We start from the raw sequence: 26,341 nt of genomic DNA, 5'->3' as shown, positions 1-26,341 counted from the left end.
AGTATATAAGTTCTATTCCTTACGTTTATTGTCAGGAATACACTATTGAAATGTTTAATAGTTTTCTGTTATTTAAATTAAATAAACTTATTACTAATAGTGCCTGTAATAAAACTTAAAATAGAATATGTTCTCAAATTTAAGTCGTAACACATTTCATGACGGTCTACTTTAGAGTAATCACGTAATGCTTAATTTGGTAGTATGTATACCAACCATGTTAAAAACAGGTTGAATGTAATGTAGCCACTTTAATACAGTTTTACTTTTTACTTTTGTGGCATAATATTATAATCGTATAGTAGGATTATTATTATTATGATACCTGTATCAGATTGCTAAGTAAAATTTTAAACAATCTTTACATATGTAGAATAAAAAAAGTTGTGGCCGCTGTCTGTTCGCTTATATCTTTTAAACTACGAATCTTTTATTAATTATAAATTATAGGTGTTAGTTTTTTTTACAAAATAATTGATATAAAGTGAACGGCAGTCCATAAACATTTCTATATTGTTCTAATGCCATAGATTTAACTTTAACCGTTTTTTTACTTTAAAAGTAACTATAACAGTAAAGTTATTATCTTATCCAAAAACAGACGAACTTTGTACCTTTTGATAACATACAGATATGCTTATCTTTTATATATACCTAGTTAACATGGAACAAAACGGAGTATTATCGTTCAAACTGCCGGTCCGCAAGCAATATTTGAACTTGATTATTGTAAACAACGAATCAATCTTGCCTAGATGCATGTATCGCTGATTTCAAATATTAAAAGTTAATGTGAAATAACGAAAATGTATTCCTATAATGCAAATATCTATAATGAAAAGTGGAATTATTCATCGCCACACTACTGCACGGACGAATGCTGTCAGGTAAATAAAGATTTTAATAAATTAAAACTTAAATAGATATTAAACGAGTACGTAAATATCTTTAACTTTAACTTAACGCACGAATGCTAAATTAAAACTTAATATAAATAGATATTAAACAAGTACGTAATCTTTAGGTACGGATGATTGGAGCTGTGTAAATATTTTAATTAGTAATTTTAATAATACAAAAGTTAATAATAAAATTAAGTCAACAATTAATTAAATATCTTTAGACACGGACGATTGGTGCAATGTAAATAGTGTTTTAATAAATAGTGAATTCAATTATTTAAAAGTTTATAATAAAAATAATAACAATAATGATTAATAATAATTAAATATCATAGTGTTTAAGTTAGAATACACTATGTATTATGTTCTCTAATGTTTTCAAGCGTAATAAGTAAACCTTTCAGGATATTTTGCTGTTAATTTATTCTTCTTTAGTGAATGAATGGTAGAGGATTATATTTTTGACATAATGTTATGTTTATGTTTATATATGTATATAAGAAGGGTACTTTTTATTCATATTTTCTTTACAGTATAGAGTAAGTAGGTAAGGACAATTAAAACTATTATTGTTGTGTTGTCTGCATACAGTAATGAGTAGTCATTTTAATTAAAGTTTTATGTAATATATATTTTTATTAATGAATTTAATTCAGAGGTCTAACGGTACCCATTTGACAGTTATAGTCTAACTTTAATTAAAATGACTACTCATTACTGTATAGTAATGAGTAGTCATTTTAATTAAAGTTTTATGTAATATATATTTTTATTAATGAATTTAATTCAGAGGTCTAACGGTACCCATTTGACAGTTATAGTAGTATAACAAAAAAAAAAATATATAAGGGTATACGCGTAGGTCAGGTCATTTAGCCCGTTGTTGCCATTCATGTTTTTAGAAGGGGGGGGGGGGGGTGCTGCGTGGAGGTCGAGCTGACATGCTGCATTGCTGCAATGACACTAATCCCCATACTTTGTATATTCACCCTATGACTTCATGATGTGATTATGATATGATTCAATGACGTCATCAAAAAGCTAGCAAATCTATTTAATAATTTATGAGTACTTCCAACGAACAGATCTCAGTCATAATCTGCGCAAACACTTACATAATTGTATAAGTATTGTCACACCACACAGACGACTTGAAGCAAATAAGTTTTTGTCATTACTATTAGCGTAGGCTTAAGATTTATGAATGGGTTTTCATAATGACTTATGTATAGAAATAAGTTGTACGTCACTTAGGCATTCCCGCTTACATAATTTATTGATTGTTTTATTTTTAGACTTATGCCGTTTTGCATTAGTATAGTACAGTTAGCGCCATAAATATAGGTATCAGATTAATTAGTAAATTACAGTAAAGGTTCATATCCAATCAAACGGAACATTTTAGACGCTTATGAACGTCAAATTAATTGTTTTGATCTTTTTTTCCCTACCGTCCAGTCCAGTATACAGATTCAATTGAGAAGAACTGACAAGAAACGCAACAGAATTTCTTTTTTTAAGAGTCAGTTTGTTTACATTATTTACTTCAGTCAGTCAGTTGTCAGTTTTTTTCTATGATAGGTGTCTATGTTTAACATTATAAATTTCAGTGCATGCACAATTATTGCAATCACGTTTGTCCTTTAAGTAATCATATCTTACTATTTATAGTTTTAAAATTATTGTATTTATTAATTTTTAGAGTTATGCCATTTTGCATTAGTATAGTACAGTTAGCGTCATAAATATATGTAACAAATTGGTAATATAAAGCAAAGTTTCTAGCATAACTTGATTTTTATTAGTATGTAAATACTTATAGTACATACATTATCATTAGTCTCAAACATTTAATTATACCACAGATAATATAATATTATACTAAGTAAATTATGGGACTTTCGGTCATTGTAAGTATTCTATGCAGTATTTTAATTCTATAGTAGATAGTTACTAATGGTACAAACAAATAAACAAACTCATTCTAATGGTAATTAGTAAAATTCGTAGTTATAATTCCGTATCGTATCAAAATCTAACATTAATAACTACATTTACATTATCTTAAAATAACAAAGTTTGTTAACGATACAAACTATCAATAGAAGGTTAGTCAGATACATAGATGTTATGTTACCAGACTCGATGTTGACTTGGAAAAATTTCAATTTTAATTAATAATGTTAGGTAATTGCAGAATTGTTTTTTATTACCAGACAAATAGAGTTATTATTTAGATTTGCTGAGTAACAAAAACATATAAACATTTGTAATGGGCTATTTGATCTTTGACATTGGCATTTTGACACGTCGTATGATTAATACGAAACTGCATTAAATACAAAAAAAAACTGTTAGAAAATGAACTTTATCTTTGAAGCTTTAAAGTTGATTTCGCAAATCTTCTTTTTAGTTACGTACGTACTTGGGATTTTGACATTTGATAAAAAAATACGAAACTATGCCACACTGTATTTAATACCACTCTTATTTAATATTCAATAAAAAGTAATTTTTTGCACTAAAATCATGGAAATTTGTGAGGGACTTCGCTTACTACTTATAAACCGGCAGAGCCACTATAATACGAACCATTAAATTCAAGAACTTACAGCTTAAAAAACTATTATAGCTACATTTCATTTATATTAATAATTAATACTCCGGCGATGCAAACACCGTTAACAAAGCATGTTAATCCGCTGTATGGTGCGTAATCCCGACCATGATGGATTAATAAAAAACTGAACAAAACATGGCCGAATAAACTCTTATGTTTATCACTTCATCGACAGTTGATAATGACTCTGACTACACCATCGTGAGTAACTGTCTTGAAGGAATATTTATTTAAATATCGACTAACCTTCATGGTATATAAAGGTATATATAATAACTTACGAATAGGTCGAATTCCAATATCGATTGATCGATATTGCTTTTAAATATAGTCCGACAGCTCATTGTCAGCCTATTGTTATTATACCCTATTGTAATCTCAAGGATTACAAAATCGATCCGTTACTTAGTAACAATGGAAAAATTAACAAAATAAAAACAACTAAAAGACGTAATAATAGATTTTTACAAACAACTTGTAAAATAAAAACTATTACATATAAGTTTCTAAATAACTGATTAAATTTAATTGAAATAATTTTTGATTAAATAAGACATATGTTCATAACGGGAGACTTAAAATGCTATAAGCATTCTCTACCAGTCAACTTTGTTTATATATATATATATATAAATAATAATATATTATACAATGAGTCACAGCTCATTAATTTACAAATTAATCACAAATTATGTTTCTGTAATTTAATATCTATCATAAAATAGAGAATTTCTTGATTTCGAATTAACAGTTTAAACTTTACGTCACTTTATTTGAATAAAAACAGAGATGAGTAAACTCTTGAATGATAATTATAAAAAAAATGAATTTGATTAGTTGATTTTCTGGAAATCTGTTGTAATCATGTATACAAATACATATATCATACATAACTCACCACTACACCTCTATAATAATAGTTTATTTGTTACCTGTGACTTCTCTTATTTTGTATTAGATATAAGATAGTCTATGTTCGTCCTCATGATACAGATATCTTCACGCAAAATTTTATTAAGATCCGTTCTGCCATTTAGTCGTGAAATGTTAACAAATAAGTAGACAAGACACCCTTTCCCATTTATCATAATGAATAACTTTCTAATATTAACTTTTTGCTTACGTTATAACTCCGTTTATATACATGTTTATTGATAAATAACTAAACTAATTTTATCAATATTACCTGAAATATACATATATAGGTACTAAGCTTTATATTGTAACTTAATAGTTATTATTTATTTTATATTTATGTTTATTCTAAGATTCCACTTTTGTAAAACATTGTATTGATAATGCTACTGATCGACTCGTTGATGTCTTTCTCTCTCTCAAGTTTACAGCAGTAATTATGAACTTTCATCTACGTACTTTATTAGTTCTCTATACTACATAATATACATGTATTTATATAAATTTAAACGTATAATAATAGTGTATATATTCTTCATTATATTTAATATTTCCTAAACTGATAGAAATAATGTATTTCTTTAATTTATAACATTTTACCCACAAATTAAATCAAGCAAATTAAGTATAAAATTGGAGTAGTATTGCAAAAACAATTAAAGATTATAACCGTTGAACTATTTTTTTTAATTCTATCAATTTAATTTCTTGTCTACTATTTCATATTACATTGGTACTAATTAATTTTGGCTTGACATCGTTAATATAACAACTAATAAGGTAATATTTAATATACAATGAAACAAACATGATATTTTAATATCAAGTAACTAATATTTGTAGCTTTAATATATAGAAATAGTCTATATTTTAAAGACACTATATAAAGATATATTACCGGCCTCGTAGCAGTGGTTTAGCTCTTACGGTCGTGGGTTCGATTACGTGCACGACAGAATAATTTGTATTCATACATACAAGTATACAAGATTACTTGGGTGTTTTCTAAGTAAAAAAAAAACAATCTATTTCTATTCTGTCATTTATATAGTGCCCATAATATAAGTTCTGCTTAACTTGTGACTAGATGGCGCTGTGTAAATTATCCAATGTTTTTATAATTATATGGTGATCATATATTAATATGACATAGAGTAAATATGAGTTGTATGTATGTATTGCGTATATTTGATTTATTAACTACACTGGTTTTTTATGTTTGTAATTAAAAAATAAACATTCATATGACGTAATAATGTACGTTGGCGCGGGCGTCATTCGGTGTGTCTGTGTGTATATACAGCAAACATATGCAAGTACGATTATACAAATTGGTTGCGAACTTACGCATATTTTCCTTGTCTACTAAAATATATATTGCGGGTGATTAAACAGGCGATTTTTCTGTATTTGGTAATGAACAGAATCTATGCGAATTCAAGTCAAATCGATCAAAAATCATTCATTCGTGTAGTACCTTTTAGCTGTTTTTGTAGGTCAAAATTTTTATATTAATATTGAACCCCTGCTGCGCAATTTAGTATATACATTCGATTGAGAAGAACTGGCAAGAAATTAAAATTATTTTTTTTCAAAAGCCATAATGTTTAATGTAATATATTATACAACGATATTATTATCATATACCTCAGTTTTTTATATTATTCTCAAAACAAAATTTATAAAAATACGTATATTTTGATTGATTTTTGTATATTGACGTAAGTTTATAATTGGACCGCGGACCGAGAAGTACAAAATTTCACACACTTATAATTTATATAGATAAATACTTCTTGTATTTATATAAATTATATATAAAAATTATTAAAAATACATTAAATAATTAATAAATCTTTATATATACCACCATTTGACACACACACGGATATCTCTTTTATTTATTGCCTGTAAGACTGTAGTGTCTGTGATTATTGAAGTATTGTCTTTGACAGTAGAACCTTAATAATTTTCAAATTTATAATTTAAATTACGGTAGAATCGACTACTAGCCGGCCACTACCACTAGTATATGTAGATAGAGCAATGTTCTAACCAAATAAAGACCTTTTTTACTAAATTACCGTGTATAATTCGATATCCGTAGCGTCGTAGTCATTTAATTTAGTTCCCGTAGATGTATGATGTCACTAGTCACTACTGTACTAAATGGAAAACGGACTTTTATAAAACATCTCAGTGTCAATGGACTGCTTGAAAATGCCCCGGAATCTAGTTTTTGCTTGATGAACCTAGCAGCGCCCGAGGTTTCACCCGTATGAAATTTATAGCCTATGATGTATAAGCTATATTACTGTAAAGTTACATCAAAATCCGTTAAGTAGTTTTTGCGTGAAAGAATAACAAACATCCATTCATCTATCCACCCAAACTCACAAACTTTCGCATTTATCTTTGAAACTTATAAGAAATATGATATATAAAAATAGTAAAGGAAATGATAGTAGATATGTACATTGTTTTTAAGCAATGATTTTGCTCTTTTGATTGCAATAAAATCAGACTTAAATCTAGTGAAAATGGAAGCATTAAAAACTGTAAATAGTATAGATCTCATCTCTATCATACTCACAAAAAGAACTAATTGCAATTTGTCGTGTAGTGCTGACTTAGATGATGTCATTCTGGTTCCCATAATGCCAAATGAGATTGAGTCATAACGTGATACAATATGTTCGAACTTGTAATTTTCTTAAACAGACTTCTCTTATTCTTGCGGAAGACACAATTGTTAGATAATGACTGCTGCCACTTTTCTTGCCATTTTGAATCACAAAAGAAAAGTAGTTAAAAGTAATTCGTTAAAAGAACTATTATTTCCTTGAGTGGAAAATATAAATTAGAATATAATTTAAAGTAGATCATTAAACATTGATAATATATAGACGTCGTTGTAATATCTAGGTGATAGCTAATTTAGGAAGTCAAATATGAACCTTGTAATAATGCGGATATTAATCAAATTGCAGTTGCACTATCGAAACCGAGCCGTGGAAATTAACGAAATGAATTGGACATTAATTTTCTATTGATATTAACGTCATCGAATCCTAATTACTGGAGCGATGACGTTCTATAACATATTATAGTTCCGATGTAGGTTCTATTAAAAGTTCGATATTAGTTCAGTCGAAGCGTACTTCCCGTGGTGACGCAGGCGTTCATTGAGCCAAAGGCTTCGTGCGCCGGCGCACAACTCAGTCAGTGGCTCTGTGAACTATCCGACGCGCACACGCAATCATGTCCAAAAAGGCTTCGCCTCACTTCATTGACTGAATGTAACTGCATTGAGTTAGCAACATACATCAAATTCAAATCGTGATAAGAACGCAACGCGAATTCGTCCACTCGCCGGCGGCATAACCTCAAACCCTGACTCAAGACATGGACGCAACGTCAAAGGTGCATCAACCCCACAACTCTGATATACGGAGGTGACTGTGTGAGTGCGGCTTTTGATAAAAGTTTTCATTCCAAGTGCTCGTTTCATTGACTTACTATGGAGGGTGAAAGTTTGCAGTGTCAAGTGAGTTGATCAGTTTACGTTAGGTAAGATAGAGTGTTGTTAAGAAGGTGATTAGATGGATATTTTAGAAAAAACTACTAAACCATTCCCTAAAGTAACATTCATTAATTTCTATTTTTCAATTGTTTTCCAAATTGCATCTCAAGACTGATCTTGTATGATGATATTTGGATTGTATAAGTTCATGATGATTTAACCATTGAAATTTGAACCTTATAACGATTGTAATAAAATGGTTATTATCAATACATCAGATTCTATATGTCTGTATTGCTTAGAGCAAGACAGCAGATCATTTTAAACTACTATGAAACTTCTAGCAATTCTATTAAAGACATTATGTCATGGAAATCCCAAAGCTCAACGACATCAAGTTTAGTCACACAAACTGAGATGGTGACATGTCTACGCCAAATGTCCAACGAATCTCGGTTTTGACTGCAAATAGAATAAAACAAGGTATAATTCAAACTAATGGGCTATTAAGTGTAATCGCTTGAAGACATCTTGCAACGCGACTTGTATTGTTACTGATGTATTATGCAAAATGTTGGTACAAGATTATAGACCTTATCGTATTACTAATAGATACTAAATTTAAATATCAAGACCTTAAATGTGGAATAACGATTTTCTTTCTGAAAGTCAATTTTAACATCACTTTAGTTTAATATATTGGTACACCTATACAGTTAACTTGAAGTTTTAAACAGTATTTTAGAACTACGTTTTAAATAACTATCTCAAGTATAGTAGTAGTGCCTTCTTTCTTTCGAGTTAAATTATTCATTTGATAGGATATAACAAAACATTAGCAAGGATTAAATTTGTTTCCATAATATGGATTTCTGATATATACAACATCACTATAGTAAAATGATAGATAACGAACATGAGACTAACTCTTTTAAACTCTTGTATTTTGGCTTTTAGAAATGTATTTATAATTCTAAATTTGTATTTAAATTTATAGTTCTTTTATAGTACATTCTTCATGTACTTCTTCTCTTCATTCCATCTTGTCAATTTTTTCCTAATATATACCTCCGAATTCCAAGTATTTTTCTACAGTTATCCTTTTACTTGCATACATATAAAATAAAACTACAGCACAAACAATAGATACCGAGCATATTACATAGTTCTACATAATGATACAATTAAAAGTCTATTGCCACTGGACACGATTGTATAGATTAACTTGCCAAATAAGTTAGATTCTTAAACACGGTCGAGCGCACTCGTGTACGTGAAAACCCCAAGGTCTGCTCGAAATTGTATCAGGAGGCTGCAATTTGAGTAGTCACGACACCCATGCGTTACTATAGAGTATTCATAGACAATGAACTGACGTCATAAATGAACGTTTCATTGTCATTTTTTTTCTATTCGAACGTAAAAACGTGCTTCCTTAGTACTTTGGAAAATGTGAATCGGATTGATTGGTCCATTAATGGAATGTACATGTAGATTTTGTACATTGTATGCTTGTAACTGCTTTTCTTTGTACCTTATTATCTACCATAATTTCTAACATTATAACTATGAATGTATTTTTTTATCTAGAACATTTTTATCCAAACATTTAATTTGATTATCGGATACTTTAGAAACAAAATTCATGAGAATAAATTCGAGAATGTTTACTCTGATTAAATAACGTAACATTTAATAATAATATTTGACCTACTTATTTTTATCACCAACAAAGCGAGTTCATTTATCTAGACACTGTATTATATTCTAATGAATATGAGGTTCTTTAAAAATATAATATTTTATGCTATACAGATAACTGAACATAATCTACATGTTCTCGGTTCAATTATCTTTAGATAGAAAAAAAATAATAAAAATTTAATAAGTTTAACATAATATGTTAGTCTTTAGAAAGTTATTATATAACTATGGAATATAAAGAAATAATACATATAAATTATTTACCATAATATTTCATTTATATACTTCTCCATTCGAAATGACAAGAAGTTTTGTTTTAATAACATAACAATTTTATATTTATATAATAACAAATTCGTTAAACCTACGATATTTTTATACAGTTGACGTACATTCTTGTTATATATTAGGTATAAACAATCGTATAAATTGAAAATGTCACACAGATGTGTTAATGGGAATGGGTTTTACCCGACATATGTAAAATCCTTTGCATTGATTTTATTGATTGATTCAAAGTTTATATTTTAGAAGCTAATTAAAGCGAATAAGAGGAGTGATCCCCATAATGCAAAAAAAAGTCCCCTCCTCCCTTCTCCCCGTATTTCCCCCTCTGTTCTCCTCGTATCGCTCAAAACTCGATTACTTTGATCTGGTTATATAACTTCACTAGTACCACTTACAAGTGTATAAGTACAAGTGGAATTCATTACAGATAAATAATACGTCACTTCTTAAATTCCTACCCATTAGACATTTCCGCGTGTCGGCGCCAGTATCGAATTATCCGTTCGATTTATTCATATATGTCTACGCACGCACGACACATCCTCGTATAAAATAGCTTATAGGATTTGAGCAAAAACACAAATTTAATGTTACATTTGCCCGGATATAACGATATTTATTGGTCTACTGTTCACGTCTCACGAGGCATTATGTCCATAGATTTGTGATTACAAATCAAAACAGAATCTGCATTAGATAACATGAAAGATAGATTTCTTCTAAGATGTCATCGCAAGTTATTTTTGGAAACATTACATGAGAAAAAACAATTTACACATGGAATAACGTTTTTCTATGTATTGAGTTCTATGAGTTGTATAGATCACATGCAAGTGTTAAGTATTTTCAAGTGAAGTTTATTCTTTTCTGTTTTCTTATGTTTTATATGTTTCTTCTAAAATATATTAAACTGCATATGTATGTATTATTCACATTATACACATCTATTTATGTCTAATGTATGTTTATTTTTTATACACACTTTTTCTCTCATTATGTCAATCTTGTGAATCATCATTGCCTTGCCTTTATCCCATTATTTGGGGTCGGCGCAGTATGTCATTCTCTTCCACTGCTCTATATCGGTCGTCATAACTGAACATACTCTTCTTTTATTCATATTATCTTTCACACAATCCATCCATCTTTTCTTAGGGCGTCCCCTCCCTTTACATCCATCCACATTCATATATTAATCTTGTAAATATTGCTTTGAAATAAGACCGGCAAACAATTTCTTCTTTTTTGTCTGTAACCTACTCTCAATCATTTGATTTAATAAACACGTTATATAAATACAGGTGGGTTCAACTAACGCCAGATTCTGCATTCGACTTGTATCAGAAATCTATAAATTTTCTCTTAGTAGTAAACATATTTGTTGCCGTCTTGATATATTAATCTCATTTAACATTACGATCAATTCTGCATCAATATCTACTATTAAACACGCATTCAACATTAATAGTACCTAGATCCCGTGAGAAACATGCAAAGAGCACTAGCTATTGTGTTGTTTAGAAAAAAAAACATCTACCTTGTATCGTACATGATTACCTGTACAGACCGGTTAAACTTGCAATGATAATTTTCACTATGGAAAACTATATCTCATAGTGCAGTCATTTCAGTTTTATATTTCAGCAAGATGGGTCTAACACTGTTAAGAGTGAGTCTCTTCTTTACTATTTCCATTATATTTCATGTTCACGATTTATGCTCTAATTGTTTGTGCTATCTGCAATATGTAACTTATGATTTACGAAATAAGGCTTTATTTCATTCCAGTAGAGTAATCTATTAGTCAAACAAAATTGTAATAACCTTACCTGGTGTTTTGCGATCGTATTTCTGTTATACAATAACATTGTGCTCCTATAAATCTTTATCTAATCAAATATCATGAATATTCATTTACCTCAATATATTATTAAGACCACTTAAATTAGTGTAGTAATTTTGCCAAATGTGTTGGTCATTGCTAAATTTAGAAGACTTTGACGTTCCGATAAATATACAATAAGGATGGAAATGTTCTGTTTAGATTACGACATCTGGTGTACAGTTCTGTAGATGCTATACTTGTGACGTCAAAACGATGACTTCACGGACACCCAAAATGGTAGCTAATGATTTATTAAATTATTAAAATAATTGCTATAATCTTAAAAGTTAAATTATGAAGTCTTTAAAGAAAACCATTACAAGAAAGAAAATAACAGAACAAGCATAAGAAAAAATAATAGTCTCATCTTTTCGCATTCAGAGAAACCGATTGGGCAGAAAATTTATATGAATCGTATGCAAGAATGTCTAATCTAAAGTTTGAATGCCCGAGAATGCTGTTATCTCTATAATTGGCACTTAGTATTCAATAACTGTAGTGGAATGAGTGAACTTCTACATTTTGGATACTTGTCTACAATCACATTATTTAAGACAATAACATGAAGTTATCTAATTTTACATTTGTTTGTCAACAGATGCCACAAACAGTACCAAGATCCGGGTGCAGCCCGCCCTCAGCGTCGCAGGGCGAGAGGGCAGTCCCTGCCTCCCCAGCCGACATACATCATCTTCTTCGCCTCTTGGGCGCCGCATCACCTCCAGAATCGATGCTGCACTCCCCTCCAAATCCACATACCAAACCTCCCCCACCTTATCCTGAAGATAACAACAGCGTCTTCTTAGAACGCTTATATGACTTTGAGGGATATCACACACCTTCTCCGTCATCGGATGACACAATCCCAACAGTGGCTCTGCAGCCCGCCTCGCCCTATAACTGCCTTCCATATAACTCTTCGCCAGTTTACATAAAAGAGGAACCAAACAGACTGGCTGTTCCCGGATTCGCATCTCCCTATCCCCTCTCGCCCTCAGGATCTTGCGCATCATACGGCAGCCAAAATCATTACAATCACTCACCCGTTCCACAACACGAAGAATACATTGACATTGAAGAGCTTCTAAAAGAAAATCAGATTCTACAGGAAAGTGTTCAACACGCTTACATTACGCCCAAAATTGAGGTTGAAGAGCCGAGAGATCATATTCTTTTGAGATCGGCTCTAGAAGATACAACCTTTCAGAAACGACTGAATCTGAAGCCTATTCCATTAGAATTGGGTGCTGTAAAAATGGAAGAAAGCAGCGGAGGTGACGAAACATTGGTTGCACCAGACATAGACCGTGTATTATCAATGGCTATTGAACAGTCGAAGAGAGATGTGGACAATACCTGCACAGTATTGGGAATCTCACCAGGTGAGTCACTGACTCGTTATGTATTAACTAACTTACTAGTAAGCATAATATTTGTCATATTAGTCACAGGTCTGACTTCGTGTTATGTTTCCCGTAGAACGAGCATCACTATTCATCACCTTTATTCTTTATAATTACATGTATCTCTTACTAGACATATCTATCTAAACACGCTAGTTTCAGTGTCCTTTGATCTTGTATCTCGTGATTCGTAGGATGTATCTCATAATAGGTTAGTCTATATTGATCATACCTTACCACATTCTCGTTATGTTTTTCTGTACCGCTATCCTTTACCCATTAGTCATAAAATATTATATTCTATGTAGACACTCAACAAGCAATTTATTACACACGCATTCTTATATGATTTATAACAGAAGTTCATTGTGTTATGGGAACTTATTAATTACGTACTCGTCACTTGACACCAGTTATACTGGCGATGTGTGAGCGATTAACAATGACGTCACGTTGCCTTCGGTATGGCAAAAAATCAAGTGATTCCACGTAGATAACATGTCAGCTACTGCTTAACTACTTCGTTATTATAAATGGATTCTGAGAACTTGAACAACGATTGGTTACGTAAGCTACCCATCGTAGCATGTGCTACGTATGTTCTCCATTAATTTATTGCTTTAAATCACAGATTATAATTGGTTTTCTTGCTAACTTTTATTCGCGACTTTCCGTGAACACGTTAATTTGATTGGATAAAAGCGGTCTGTTATTTTCCATTCGAAATAATGTTATCTTAATATGTGACTATTTGTTAATCAATCATCATTATTGATAGGAATCTAAGAAGTAATAAACAAACACATTTTTTTAATAATATAAGTAAATGCACTTATTAATATAATAATGACGTGATTTAGAGTGAGAGTTATCGAAAAATAAACATGCAATTATTAATAGGCTCAAAAATTTACAAGATGTGTGTTTAAGTAAATCTGCACGTTGTAATAGAATTTCAAAGTTTTGTAGATTATAGCAAATAATAATACATTTATTATTATCATATCAAACTATGAATGTCTAGTTTTACTAGTTTATCATATAACTGCGCAATATGTTAAAGAAAGGGCATACATAGTAATCTGAATAAATTGCGCACAATTTCAATTCACGTAGTATAATCTTCAGGCGTAGATAATTTCAGAATTTAAAAATTGCGGCGAAATAAGTGATATTTTGTAATGTTACCAACAAAAAGAAAACATAAAAATATCGAAACGTCATTTAAAAATGATTGATATGGTATATATATAGTGTAATGCTTCTAATAGGGTCTAATTTGGTCCAAATATATTGTAAATTTTAAAAACCTTTAGATATGTAAAGTAAGCAACTCTCTACGTATACCTAAATATATTTAAAGGTATTGTTTCTGATTTATCTGTATTGACCACAATATTGGTTTCAGATCCGATGCTCTGGAGTACAGCAGACGTAAAGGCGTGGGTGATGTTCACATTACAACACTTCAACCTACCGATGGTTCCAGCGGAATATTTCGCGATGGACGGAGCAGCTCTTGTTGCACTCACAGAAGATGATTTCAACCAAAGGGCACCACAAGTAAATATAAAACTTATTATTGCTGTAAAGTAAAATTTTACAAAGATCCTTTAAATGAGTATTCAAATGTTGACTGAATTATAGACATCAAAGAGAAAAAGCATGAAATCAACTGAGATATTTCATTTGCATCTTATTTATTGAATTAATTTTATAAAAAACTTATTAGTGTCACGTATTTAAATTTGGGGTTTCTAGTAATAATTAATTATCAATGAATTTACGATCAGTTAATTGTCAATTTTATTTTATTTCAATCGAATCACAATGCTCTCTATTACATATTGTATAATTGTTCAATAATAAATTATCCTACTATTTAGTTAACCCTGAGAGTGATTGAGGCCCTTAGATAACTAAGTTCAAAGTCTCTAACGATGCAACTTGTAAACAATAATAAGTTATTGATAAATATTAAAGTAACTTAATAAATTAGCGACCTTCTTAGTACTTAAATATACTAACTTAATACTGAGTAAATATAGGACTAGACTAAGATATAAAAGATATATCTCAATTTTGTCTACTTAGAAAATTTAACATTTTCATGAAGCAGTAGGTATTAAATCTTCACCATATTTTTTTTAATGCTTAGGTACAGACGGTTCTACCTTGAGAATTTTCTTTATTGTCTAATACAGAAAACACTCGAGTGCCAGAAAAGAATATGTTATAAGTTAAAAAATATGTAAATGAAGACTGAATATTATGCGTAATAATATAGTAATTTTAGTAAAAAGTTATCTTCAAAAATTGAGCCCTTTTTAATCATCATCATCATCATCATCGCAGCCCGGAAGACGTCCACTGCTGGACATAGGCCTCCCCCAAAGATCTCCACGACGATCGGTCCTGCGCTGCTCGCATCCAATGCCTTCCAGCGATCTTGACCAGATCGTCGGTCCACCTTGCTGGAGGCCTTCCCACGCCCTTTTTAGTACTGTCAATATATCAATACGTGATCAATACGAGAGCCAACAATCAATACATTTTATTATAAGAATGATTGATTAAAGAAGATTTATCTGTCATTCAATATATCCCAATACTGTGATGACTGAGTTCCTAATTTGGAACCATTTCAATTTAACAGCATAATGATTTCGATATGTAATTCTTAGATCATCGATATCGATTTTGATAATTGTTTCCTAAGTTTTTATACTTATATTGATACTATAAATTTATATAATGACGGAGTTGTTTGTTAAGGTACTAATGAGAGATGACTAATTTGCAGCCAGTGAATAAAATAAGAATTTATATCAGTTATGTTGCTTTAGTTCTTCTTATGTAGCATGCTTACGATATATTGTACGAAAGAAGTTTTTTTTATTTCGTTGATATTTAGGAACTTTTGTGCAAACTAAACCACCAACATCCAATATTTTAATTTTATTGTTTGACGTTATTGTATATCGTAGACTCGTGTTCCTGACACATTCCGTCAGCAAATGATATACATCCTCTACTGTACCTACCACATATTTAATAATTTTGTGAATTAATTTTTTCATCAAGTATGCATGCTTTGCGGATTGACAATATCCAGAAGTGAGTCTATGCATTTGTACAATGAATGATCGTGTACCCTTCACATACCAAAGAAAGTTATATCTTATTCCTACACTATCACCGTAAGGAAAAACTTTCTTATACCCATAAAGACATTGTTAATATTGACATTTGAAGTCGGTGTTGTAACTTCGGCCTTTAAATAGATAACACTATCAATAACATAAAGGTCAGTGATAACAAATTCAATAGGTATAACGTATTGATGATGTAATTCTTTGTTTACTTTAATATTGGTAAATCGTACATTTGGATTATAGAATAGAATTTGATCACCTTAATCTTTTTGAATGTTCTGTATTCATTAAGAGATATTATGCAATGCAATGTTACTGAGTCAGGAAATGTTACGTTAAATCATCTGTTTACGGTCAGTACGTATAGGAAATCCGTCTAGGGGGTAGCCATTGCCCAATTGTTATATAAGTTTGTTTTGCAACTTGTTTATCAACATTTCTGCATTAACTATGTCGGTCAACCACTTTTAAAATTAAATTTCTTTTAATGGTTAACTATATGAGTCATTAGCGATAACTGTAATAAATATACTATTATAATTACGGTTCCTAATTTATGATATTACAGTACTATAAAATATATGGCATAGTTTCTAAATTCATTCGACCTTTATATAGTACTTAATAGCTGTACTTGTAAGATCATTAAACAGTTTAACGAAATCTTGTAAAGGTTGGGATTCCGAAATATGTACTATGTACTAAAAAAATCCTTCAAATCTATACTTAAACACTATAAACTAATTAATAGTACCCTAAATTAGACAGGGGATAGATGAAACACGACATTTATGACTACAACGATTACAATTACGGATTAAATATAGTTATAAAAATAAATGAAAATTTCAATGATTTAAATGCTACACATACAATCGAATCGTACATATTAGTAACAATAATATCTGCCGACAAATGACGCTATAGAGACACTAATTATGTAATGGTGCCATTTCGTAAATGCCTCTAGTAGTAATGTGGAGGTTAATCGACAAGTGCTCTTTCAAATAGCTAGGTAATAGTTGTCATAGTACGGGCCGATGGCTCGCAGACTTTCTCCAAGGCCGATGAAAGTCACGCGGTGACAACAACGCGCACGTTCAACCGACTTGCATACAAATCGTACTAGTGTCTACTTGTTTACAAATTATACACCTTTCGAGATATTTGCGTTTGATATTGATCAATCGAATAAGAAAAAATATCGAAGTAGACTTTATAAAAAATCGTCTGCATGGGCACCATCTGTTGTTTATGTGTATAAGAGATAACTAGCAGTTTCCATCGTTATCAATTTGCCTAACATGACATATTTGTGAGATATAGGTGAGACTGATTTACATACACAATGGGTACATCAGTCTCAACTTTTCTTAGCTTCCAAGCAGCTTGCTTTGTAAGCTGTATTTAGGTTCTAGTGTGAGATAAAGGAGATAGAAACATGGTATCTAGTTCTTTGGATTGGTAACGCATGAGTGGTATCACGGGCGTCACATGTTAACTTGAGGTCTGTAGTGTTATTCATGTTATAGGCGACGGTTACCACTTACCGTTAATGATCAAATTGGAACCAGTTTGTTTACCATTTCGTTTACGTTAAGATAATATAAAATACTATTAATATTATAGTATATTTTATAACATATATTCATATATCTTAATAGATATAGAACTCAATAACGGAATATTAATGAATTGAAAAAGGCAGATGAACCATTGTCGCAAAGACGAAAACGTAGTAAGTTCATTAATACTCGGTTATGCAGTTATAAAAATAAAAGATATATAGTTCTATTGTTATCTTTTAATTTTAGAACTTAAGTGTATTGCATTAAAGCTAGTTTTTCATAAAATTTAATTATTGTTTTGAATTGTTACAGGCTGGTAGCACATTATATGCCCAATTGGAAATATGGAAGGCTGCTCGTCATGAAGCTTGGAGAACGTCGCAGTGGTCAGAACAGCAGCAACATCAGGAACAACCCACAACAGACAAGCAGACGCCAGCTGGCCTACCTTCGGTTGATGACATGAGCGATGGTATGCACTTTTTAATACCTGATAAAATCATATCGTATTAATTAATCTGATAAATGTATTAGCTACTGGTGGTCAAAGTACCAAGTTCTAATTTTAGTGAATACTACAATTAACTTAAAAGTACAAAAGATAAGAAACAAAGCAAAGATTGGAGAAATTTAAAGGGTCTGCCTGGGAATCATATCATTTCTACTCAAAAATATTTACCTTTGTATTGTAGTTCTGTCTATAGAACAACCACACGATTATTTTATTTCCTCAAACCCTATAGTAAGGGTGTGACGAGAGTGACAACCCTTAACAAGTTAATTTTTTCTCAGTGTTTTTTCTCAATCTTTATGTTTGACCTTAATAATTTCGTGCTTTGATTTATTGGCCAGAATATTTAACAAAACAATATTTTAACAGCACTAATTCATTCTATTATTATATTTTATAATAGTATTATTAAATATAGATCTAGTATCTATATTTAATTTTGAAAGTTTTAGTTATCCAGCAATCCAACGATTGACGACACAATGTATTTAGTTTTGTTTATATTATTCAGACTAGGAACCTACCTCAGAATCACAATTATTATAGAAATCTCTTTTAATATCATACAGTCTATGCTACTTCCTGATGAAGTAGCTTCCTAAAGGTATAACAGAGTAAAAAAACATAATTAACAAAATTTCAAAATTCTCTTTGTAATATTACCTCATATGATTTTTATATACAATATAATAAATATGAACTGCAATACTTTATAACGATAATAGAAAAAGTAAATAGTAGTAGAAAAAGAAATAGCAGCTTTGAAAGAAATATAAAATGCTGAAGATCTGTCAGTTGTCAGAGCGATGTAGAACGGCGATGCATCAGTCCGCGCTTGCATTGTGATCGACCGTTAGCCGATAGTTTGTGCCACATAAGACTGATGTTCGAGACAAACTAGCTAATGATATATGGTCGAGAGCTGTAAATGTTGAAGCTGTAAACTTGCTTTATGAGGGAATTGAAAATTCCTAATGTGCACTAGACAGAATGGTGACGAATATTTTAAAGATTTAACTAGTTGCAGTATTCATTTGCTTGTTGCTGTATATTGCTGTTTCCAGGAAAGTTAGAAATATATATCTACTGTTATTGAACTCCAAGTAAAGTATATCAATGATAAAGAACATGAACAAGATTAGAGAGATTAGATTATTAAAATAGACCTATAAATATTCGTGACATTTTAATACGATCGACGTACGAGCAAGATATTCTATAGCATTTATGATTATTTATTTGTTTCTCTTTGTTCTTGTAATTCTCTGTAGACGTCATATAATTCGAACACTGAAAATATTTTAAGCATGTTATTCAGGCAATACAAGTATTATCAGAAATTATCGCTGTAAAGATAAAAAGTTAGGTATTTATAATCTATTACGATTGTTGTAAACATTTGAAATGTTTTACGTATATTAATGTATTGGTTTAAATTCTGTAAAGAATTGGACATGTAAATGCTTGTAGATGCCTATATATGATCTGCTTATAGAATTCTCATACTAAAGTAAACATATTAGATAAGATCACTTCGGAAATACTTAATTATCTTAAAAACTTATTACTTTGAAGTATAATTTATGGTTACATATTGACCAGTAAGACAGAGAGATTGAGAGATTAGAAATAATATGGATTAGGTATTAATAGTACTTTAATATATCTGAAAACGTCATCAAATTTCCATATAGGTACGTTGGAGTTAATGTAATCAGTAAAAACCACCTTATCACTATTACAGGCGTTGTAAATTATACGATACTTATCTAAAATCAATGACCAACAATTTAAAATAATATGAATTGGTTACCAAGTCCGTCTAGTACCACGCCTAGTTACAGTTAATCCGTCAATCAGAAATGCGCAGTTGTATAGCTTCGTTCCTTTGCTCTAGAGTTGTTAGACATCCATATACGTTAAGTCAGCTTTTTGTGACGTTTCCCGACGACCCAGATTGTGTGACTTGTGCCACCAGACTTGCAAGGTCACAATCGTTTGCACCAAGATAGATTTGCTGTCTGGCATTACAAAAAACATTATTATTCCCATCAGTTACGACTCGAAGTGCGTCAAAAGTTGATTTTCTTGTCGGCAAATCGAATGCCATCGACTACTTTGAGCTGTAAGTGTCACTTTGTCCAATGTTTCTTTCATTTGATTCCTCCGATACCTTTGATCAATGCTGACACTGCTGCGCAATTTGCGTTGGAAATATATACTTTATGATTTCGGACGCACGAGTCAGAGTCGTATGGAGTTTAATGACGTCTTGTTCCCTTAATTCGCATGTAAACATAACATTCAACACTTGGCTTTCTTCTTTAAATAGAATGTTGCTATTTAACTGTTCGGAGCAACGCGTAGTCTGTTTATCTGAAATCGTTTGAATGTCAGATTGTTTATATCTTACCTTGGAGGTCAGGAATGGAGTGAAAAATATTATCTGTTTATAAAGTAATGTAAAATTAACTTTTTACAAATGTCTACCTACGTAACATGTCTATTATAATAAAAAATAAATTGTTTTCTATATTGGCTTGAAGCGAATACTTACTAAACACGTCTATTGTGGATACGTGTATAATATTATAGCATATAAAATTAAATATTGTATTATCTAATTAAATATTTTTATCGCAGTTTCTAACTTCGGTATTTGTTTCTCTATATTTCAATAATAAAATAGAAACATATAACGTGTCCATATTATTCTATTTTATATCTTAATTTTTATTCGTCATATATAATTTCGTCCTACATAATATCAAAATTTAAATACAGAACGACAAAAAAATTAAAATCTTATGAAACTTTTGTTAAAAAAATATCAGTTTCTTGGACATTTTTCTCAGCTGAATTTTCATATGCGTGAAGTCAATATCTGTCTAGAATTAACTGTATAATAAGTAATAGAATAAAAAGGTTGATTTTCATATATTTTTATACACCAATTATATAAAACTAAATCTAGAGCGATCATGTCTACCACCAGGTATGGAAGGCGATAAATCGAAACGATACGTTTCCCAGAAGCAATAGAATGCATCCACGAGGCAGCTACCGTTCCCTTTTCATCCATTAGCCCCATTAACTACCCTATAATGATGCTAAATTGTTAGACATAATACTTAGCCCTAACATTAATGCTTCTTAGCATGCATTTGGGACACATACAACATAGATTTTTTGCGAGTATTCATACTGTATGGTCATGTTATGAATACATATGAGAACGGTTTATTCTAGACATAATGGCAATACATGTATAGATGATAAAATTATAAGTGATTCAAGATATATCACGCAACGCCATCTAGTTCTAATCTAAATTTAAACTATTATAGATATTATAGGCAATTATTAGATAATTCAATACATTTTTCTATTAATATAATAACTTGTGAAAGAAAGAAATATAGTATTGTAAACCAAACCATAAATCAGTACATATACCAAACGACAATGCAAATTAATAATATAAATGGGAAAGTAGACTTGTTTACCACAACCACAGATAATATAACTGAGTATTTTAACTAAATATAATTAATTCGACATATATGTATACACGCATTAAGAAATGATCTTTAAAATGCCCTAATTATCGGTACTTTTTTTTATTAACAAAAATGTTAGCGACTTTCATAATAATTTTAATATTATTATAATATTATTTCATATGTATATCTTTAAGCTATACATATGAAATAATATATGTGGATGAATTAATAAAATATAATAAAAAATAAATAGGAATTATTATTATTAACAATAATAAAATTCAGAATAATCCTTATGAAAAAGTTTTTATTTTACATAAAATATGTTTTTGTCCATTAGATGAAGACTCCGAGTCAGCGGGTACCAGCACTGCAACAGCTGGCGGTAAAGCCAAGTCAGGGAGCACACATATACATTTATGGCAGTTCCTGAAAGAACTCCTCGCCTCGCCTCACATCCATGGATCTGCAATCCGGTGGTTAGATAGAAGTGAGCACTTTTTTTTTTCTTTTTTCTACATGATTAATAGAAGTGGTAGATCAGAAACAGTATATCACAGTACATCACATACTTTATTATATTTAGAAAGGTAAACAAGCTGATGAAGTTTGTGCATGTGGATGGTGGAGGTTTGTTACTTTCACGCAAACACTACTGAATGGATTTTAATGAAACTTTAAAATAATATAGCTTATACATCAGAATAACATAAAGGCTATAAATTTCACAGTTAGCAACTTATATATATATGAACAGCACTGGACATGACTTCAGCATCTGATTCTGTTGGTCTCTCTTGCGTTCTCATTTTTGAAGACTATGTTTTTATTGAGTATATTAGTTATTAATCCTTAAGACCCAAATATAAAACATATAAAATAAAAGTTCGTGATAGAAAACACAATCATGCTAATGAATAATTAATCAATAACAAATAATAGCACACAATAATTATTATTAATTAATTAAGATAATTCTTAATTAAATATGGTTAATGATGATAAAGCATTGTAATTGTTTTATACAAATTAATGTAGTGTAATTGAAACAAGTTTTTACCTATATTTATTGTTTTTCTTAGTGTAGATAGCTATACAAATGAATGACATAAATGATTAGAAACGCATATTTTTATTTATTAAGATATTACTTCAATTAAATTTTGTTAATGATGTCTAAATTATGTAATATAACTGTTTAATTAGTATATAACTATATTTTTCTTGAGTTAACGTTAATGTACAGATGGAAATAAATCATTCTAAATTATTGTAGAAAGTAGAATCTTATAGCAATAAAAATATAAAATGTTATATCGCAAGTAAAAATAAGTATAAATGACATATATAAATATATATTCCTACGTTAAGTTTACACCTTGAAAATATATATACGAAAGTATATACTATAGGTATTTCATTGATATCATTCGTTTAAGGCAGACTTACTACAATGTAGGCCGCGTTAGTACTTCTTTCTCGATAATTAAATAACTCTTCTTCTGAATGACGGCCTCGGTGTTCTAGCAGATTAACACTCCGCCTTGCTTCTGATGGTCGCGGGGTCAATTCTTCGCACAATACAAACTTTTGTATTCATGATTATGATTGTTTGAATCGGTATGAGTATTTTATTTGTGTATATTATGTAATTGTATTTACAAAAAAAATACCATTTATTTATATCGGTTCGGTTGTCCAGTACCCAGAACACAAGCTCTGCTTAGCTTGACACTAAGTGGCGCTACGTGAATTGTTATAGTGATACTATTATAATTATTATTGGTTACATTGTTATAAATAAAATACTATCAAATTAAGGTTAAATCAGTAAATATTCATCAATCAACATTCATTACTCATATTTTGTTGTGTAGGTATTACAAATACCAACCGATAATGTATAATAGTAGTTTTAATTATCTCTGTGATAACTTATTGTGAACATAAGTCCACTGCGTAATTTATTAGGCATACTTTACATGTTACTTTATATGATAATACAATAATTGTGATATTATAAGAATAAAGACGTACAGAGAGACATACAAGTATCTGACTTTGAGAGCATTGTACCACCAGTGTTGTATATTTATATTACACAGCGCCATCTAGTCTATATATTTCTAGATATATATATTTGGTGTAGATATATATATATACACCACCATGTATTTAGAAAAAAAATGTATCTATGTATCAGCTGTCTACCATATACACAAGCTCTGCTTAGCTTGGTACTAGATTATTCTATTCTAATACTAGGCTCTTAACCTTTTGGAAATAGAAATTTACGCAATAGAATAAATATTGAAATAATGGTTTATTTATTGACACTATAAATTTGCAGAGATACGAAAGTGAGATAATGACGTATAAAAATGTATAAAAATCTTTATTAAAAAAAACATAAACTTATTTGATTAGTCATATTTTTCTTTTCGGAACTCACAACTCATTCGGAATGTTAATAACAAATGAAACTTTTGTTTCCAAAAAAAACTCTACAATTATATATATTATATTATATAGTCTCTGTATTTAGTACTACTTGGTTGAATTTGTGACAGTATGAACTCACTGCCACGATAATTGTCTCCATGGTGGATAACGAAGATTATTAAACAGATATAAAAGTCAAAGATTATCTTGATGACTGTACAAAGGAATATATCAAAAGATAACATGTAAGAAATTACATGATATCAAATATTTGTATTACACGTTGATGACAATAGTATGATTAATGATGATGCAATTATTATTAACGTAAAGTTTATAGTAATTGTTTACCTGTGACTTCGTCTGCTTTTATTAAAGATAAAAAATAGCCTGTCTCTGTACTGGTGACATCTCATCTTTAGTTAAATAGTTTAACTAACTATTTAACTAAAGATGAGATGTTACTCATGAAAAGATGATATTGTAAAGAGTCATGTTAGCAGTGTGACTAGTAAGAACAGTGACATAGGGGAAAGTACTCGCAGAATGGACTACCCTAGCATTGTAAAACCGACTCCTAATATTGTGAAGCATGGTGTAGGATTCCAAGCAGTAAGGCTTTATAACTCGTTGCCTAATACTTTAAAGACAATATACAATTGGAAGCTTTTTAAGGGCAGGTTGTGTTCTTCTTTTTTGGAACAATCTTTTTATAATGTTGATAAAGTTAGCAGCAAAAATTGTATAAATTCAAACGCATATAAATAGTTACTGAATAAATAAATATAATCTATCAAACTAGTTTAAGTATAGGTCGAGAAATCTGCTATCAATAATACCTACTCCCATGAATATAACAGCTATAATAGGTTTCTTTGTTTGAACTTGTTTCCATTTTATGTTGTAGAACAATATAATTGGTTAGAAACACGGAAACAATTGTCTTTATTACAACACTCGTATAGTAATATATTATGCAAATTCTCTGTGTTCTATAATATATATATACATAATATATTAAAGTATATACTCTAGGGGCATAATAAGCATTATATTTTTTTTTATTTGTCTGTATTTATATAATAAAATCAATTATTAAATTGCACCGCCTTAAAATCTCTATCCAGTGCGTAGCCAGAGCCTATCCAGCATTAAGTACGCATGTATACAATTTTGTACAAAAGAATAGAATAGAATAGAAAATTATTTTTATTATAAAATAACTTAGGTATATTGGAAGGCGTTATTGATTTCTGTACAAATTATAAGTGAAATAAAAATGAAGTAATAGAAAATAAGAATGAAATATTGGAAATTGGATAACATCAAAAATTAACGGCGAAAGCAAATAAATAAAAAGAAAAGAAAATGAATTATGTTACACAGTCAATTAATGATATACGGAAAAATCGAGATTTCGAATCAATATAGTAAATAATGAATCGAGTCGTCCGGGGCCAGTAGGTACTGTTTTATCAACGGTAATGCAACTGGGGTACACCGGGGGCGAACAAAGCCTCCCGGGAGTCAATTAATTATATTTATTAACTGTTTAGGAACAGACATATAAAATATATGTCTGTTCCTAAATTAAAAAATTAAAAAATATTTGTAGAAATGGAATAACATCTTTTAAAGATGTGTTAAGAGAAGTTTCTTTAGTTTCTAAATACCTATACATTGATACCAAAGATTGCGCGTCAAATAGAACAAAGATATACATATAAATATATAGAGCTGCAACAATTTATTATTTGTGGAAAATTCATTGAGTACCGACATTCTCACTAGCCAAGGTGAGCGAGCCAGTTACTCGTGTACTTAAGTAGGCACTTAATAAAATGCTTTAAGCTACACTAAAGGTTAATTTTCTGCGTCGTGACCAGTCTTTGAGACGATAGGCCCCAACACATTGTTACGAT

At 30.2% G+C, this 26,341-nt stretch overlaps 1 protein-coding gene across 2 annotated transcripts in view; it reads left to right on the top strand.

The window, feature by feature from the left end:
* Positions 1-26,341, top strand: part of LOC131853334 (DNA-binding protein D-ETS-4-like) — a 53,118-nt gene that overhangs the window by 25,020 nt on the left and 1,757 nt on the right. The window contains exons 1-5 of one of the 2 annotated variants that reach the window (XM_059204199.1): positions 700-887; positions 12,436-13,219; positions 14,649-14,803; positions 18,276-18,435; positions 22,318-22,467. In XM_059204199.1, the coding sequence (XP_059060182.1) occupies positions 807-887; positions 12,436-13,219; positions 14,649-14,803; positions 18,276-18,435; positions 22,318-22,467 (1,330 nt within the window). In that variant the 5' untranslated portion in view covers positions 700-806. Of the gene's footprint in view, positions 1-699; positions 888-12,435; positions 13,220-14,648; positions 14,804-18,275; positions 18,436-22,317; positions 22,468-26,341 lie in introns of those variants that run through there. The other variant, XM_059204201.1, reaches the window with a different exon arrangement.

This window comes from Achroia grisella, unplaced genomic scaffold (assembly GCF_030625045.1).
Source record: "Achroia grisella isolate CSIRO2021 unplaced genomic scaffold, CSIRO_AGI_Agris_v1 utg900, whole genome shotgun sequence".
NCBI classification, from domain to species: domain Eukaryota; kingdom Metazoa; phylum Arthropoda; class Insecta; order Lepidoptera; family Pyralidae; genus Achroia; species Achroia grisella.
The sequence above is the reverse complement of the archived record's forward strand: the minus strand, read 5'-3'. Positions and strand labels throughout refer to the sequence as shown.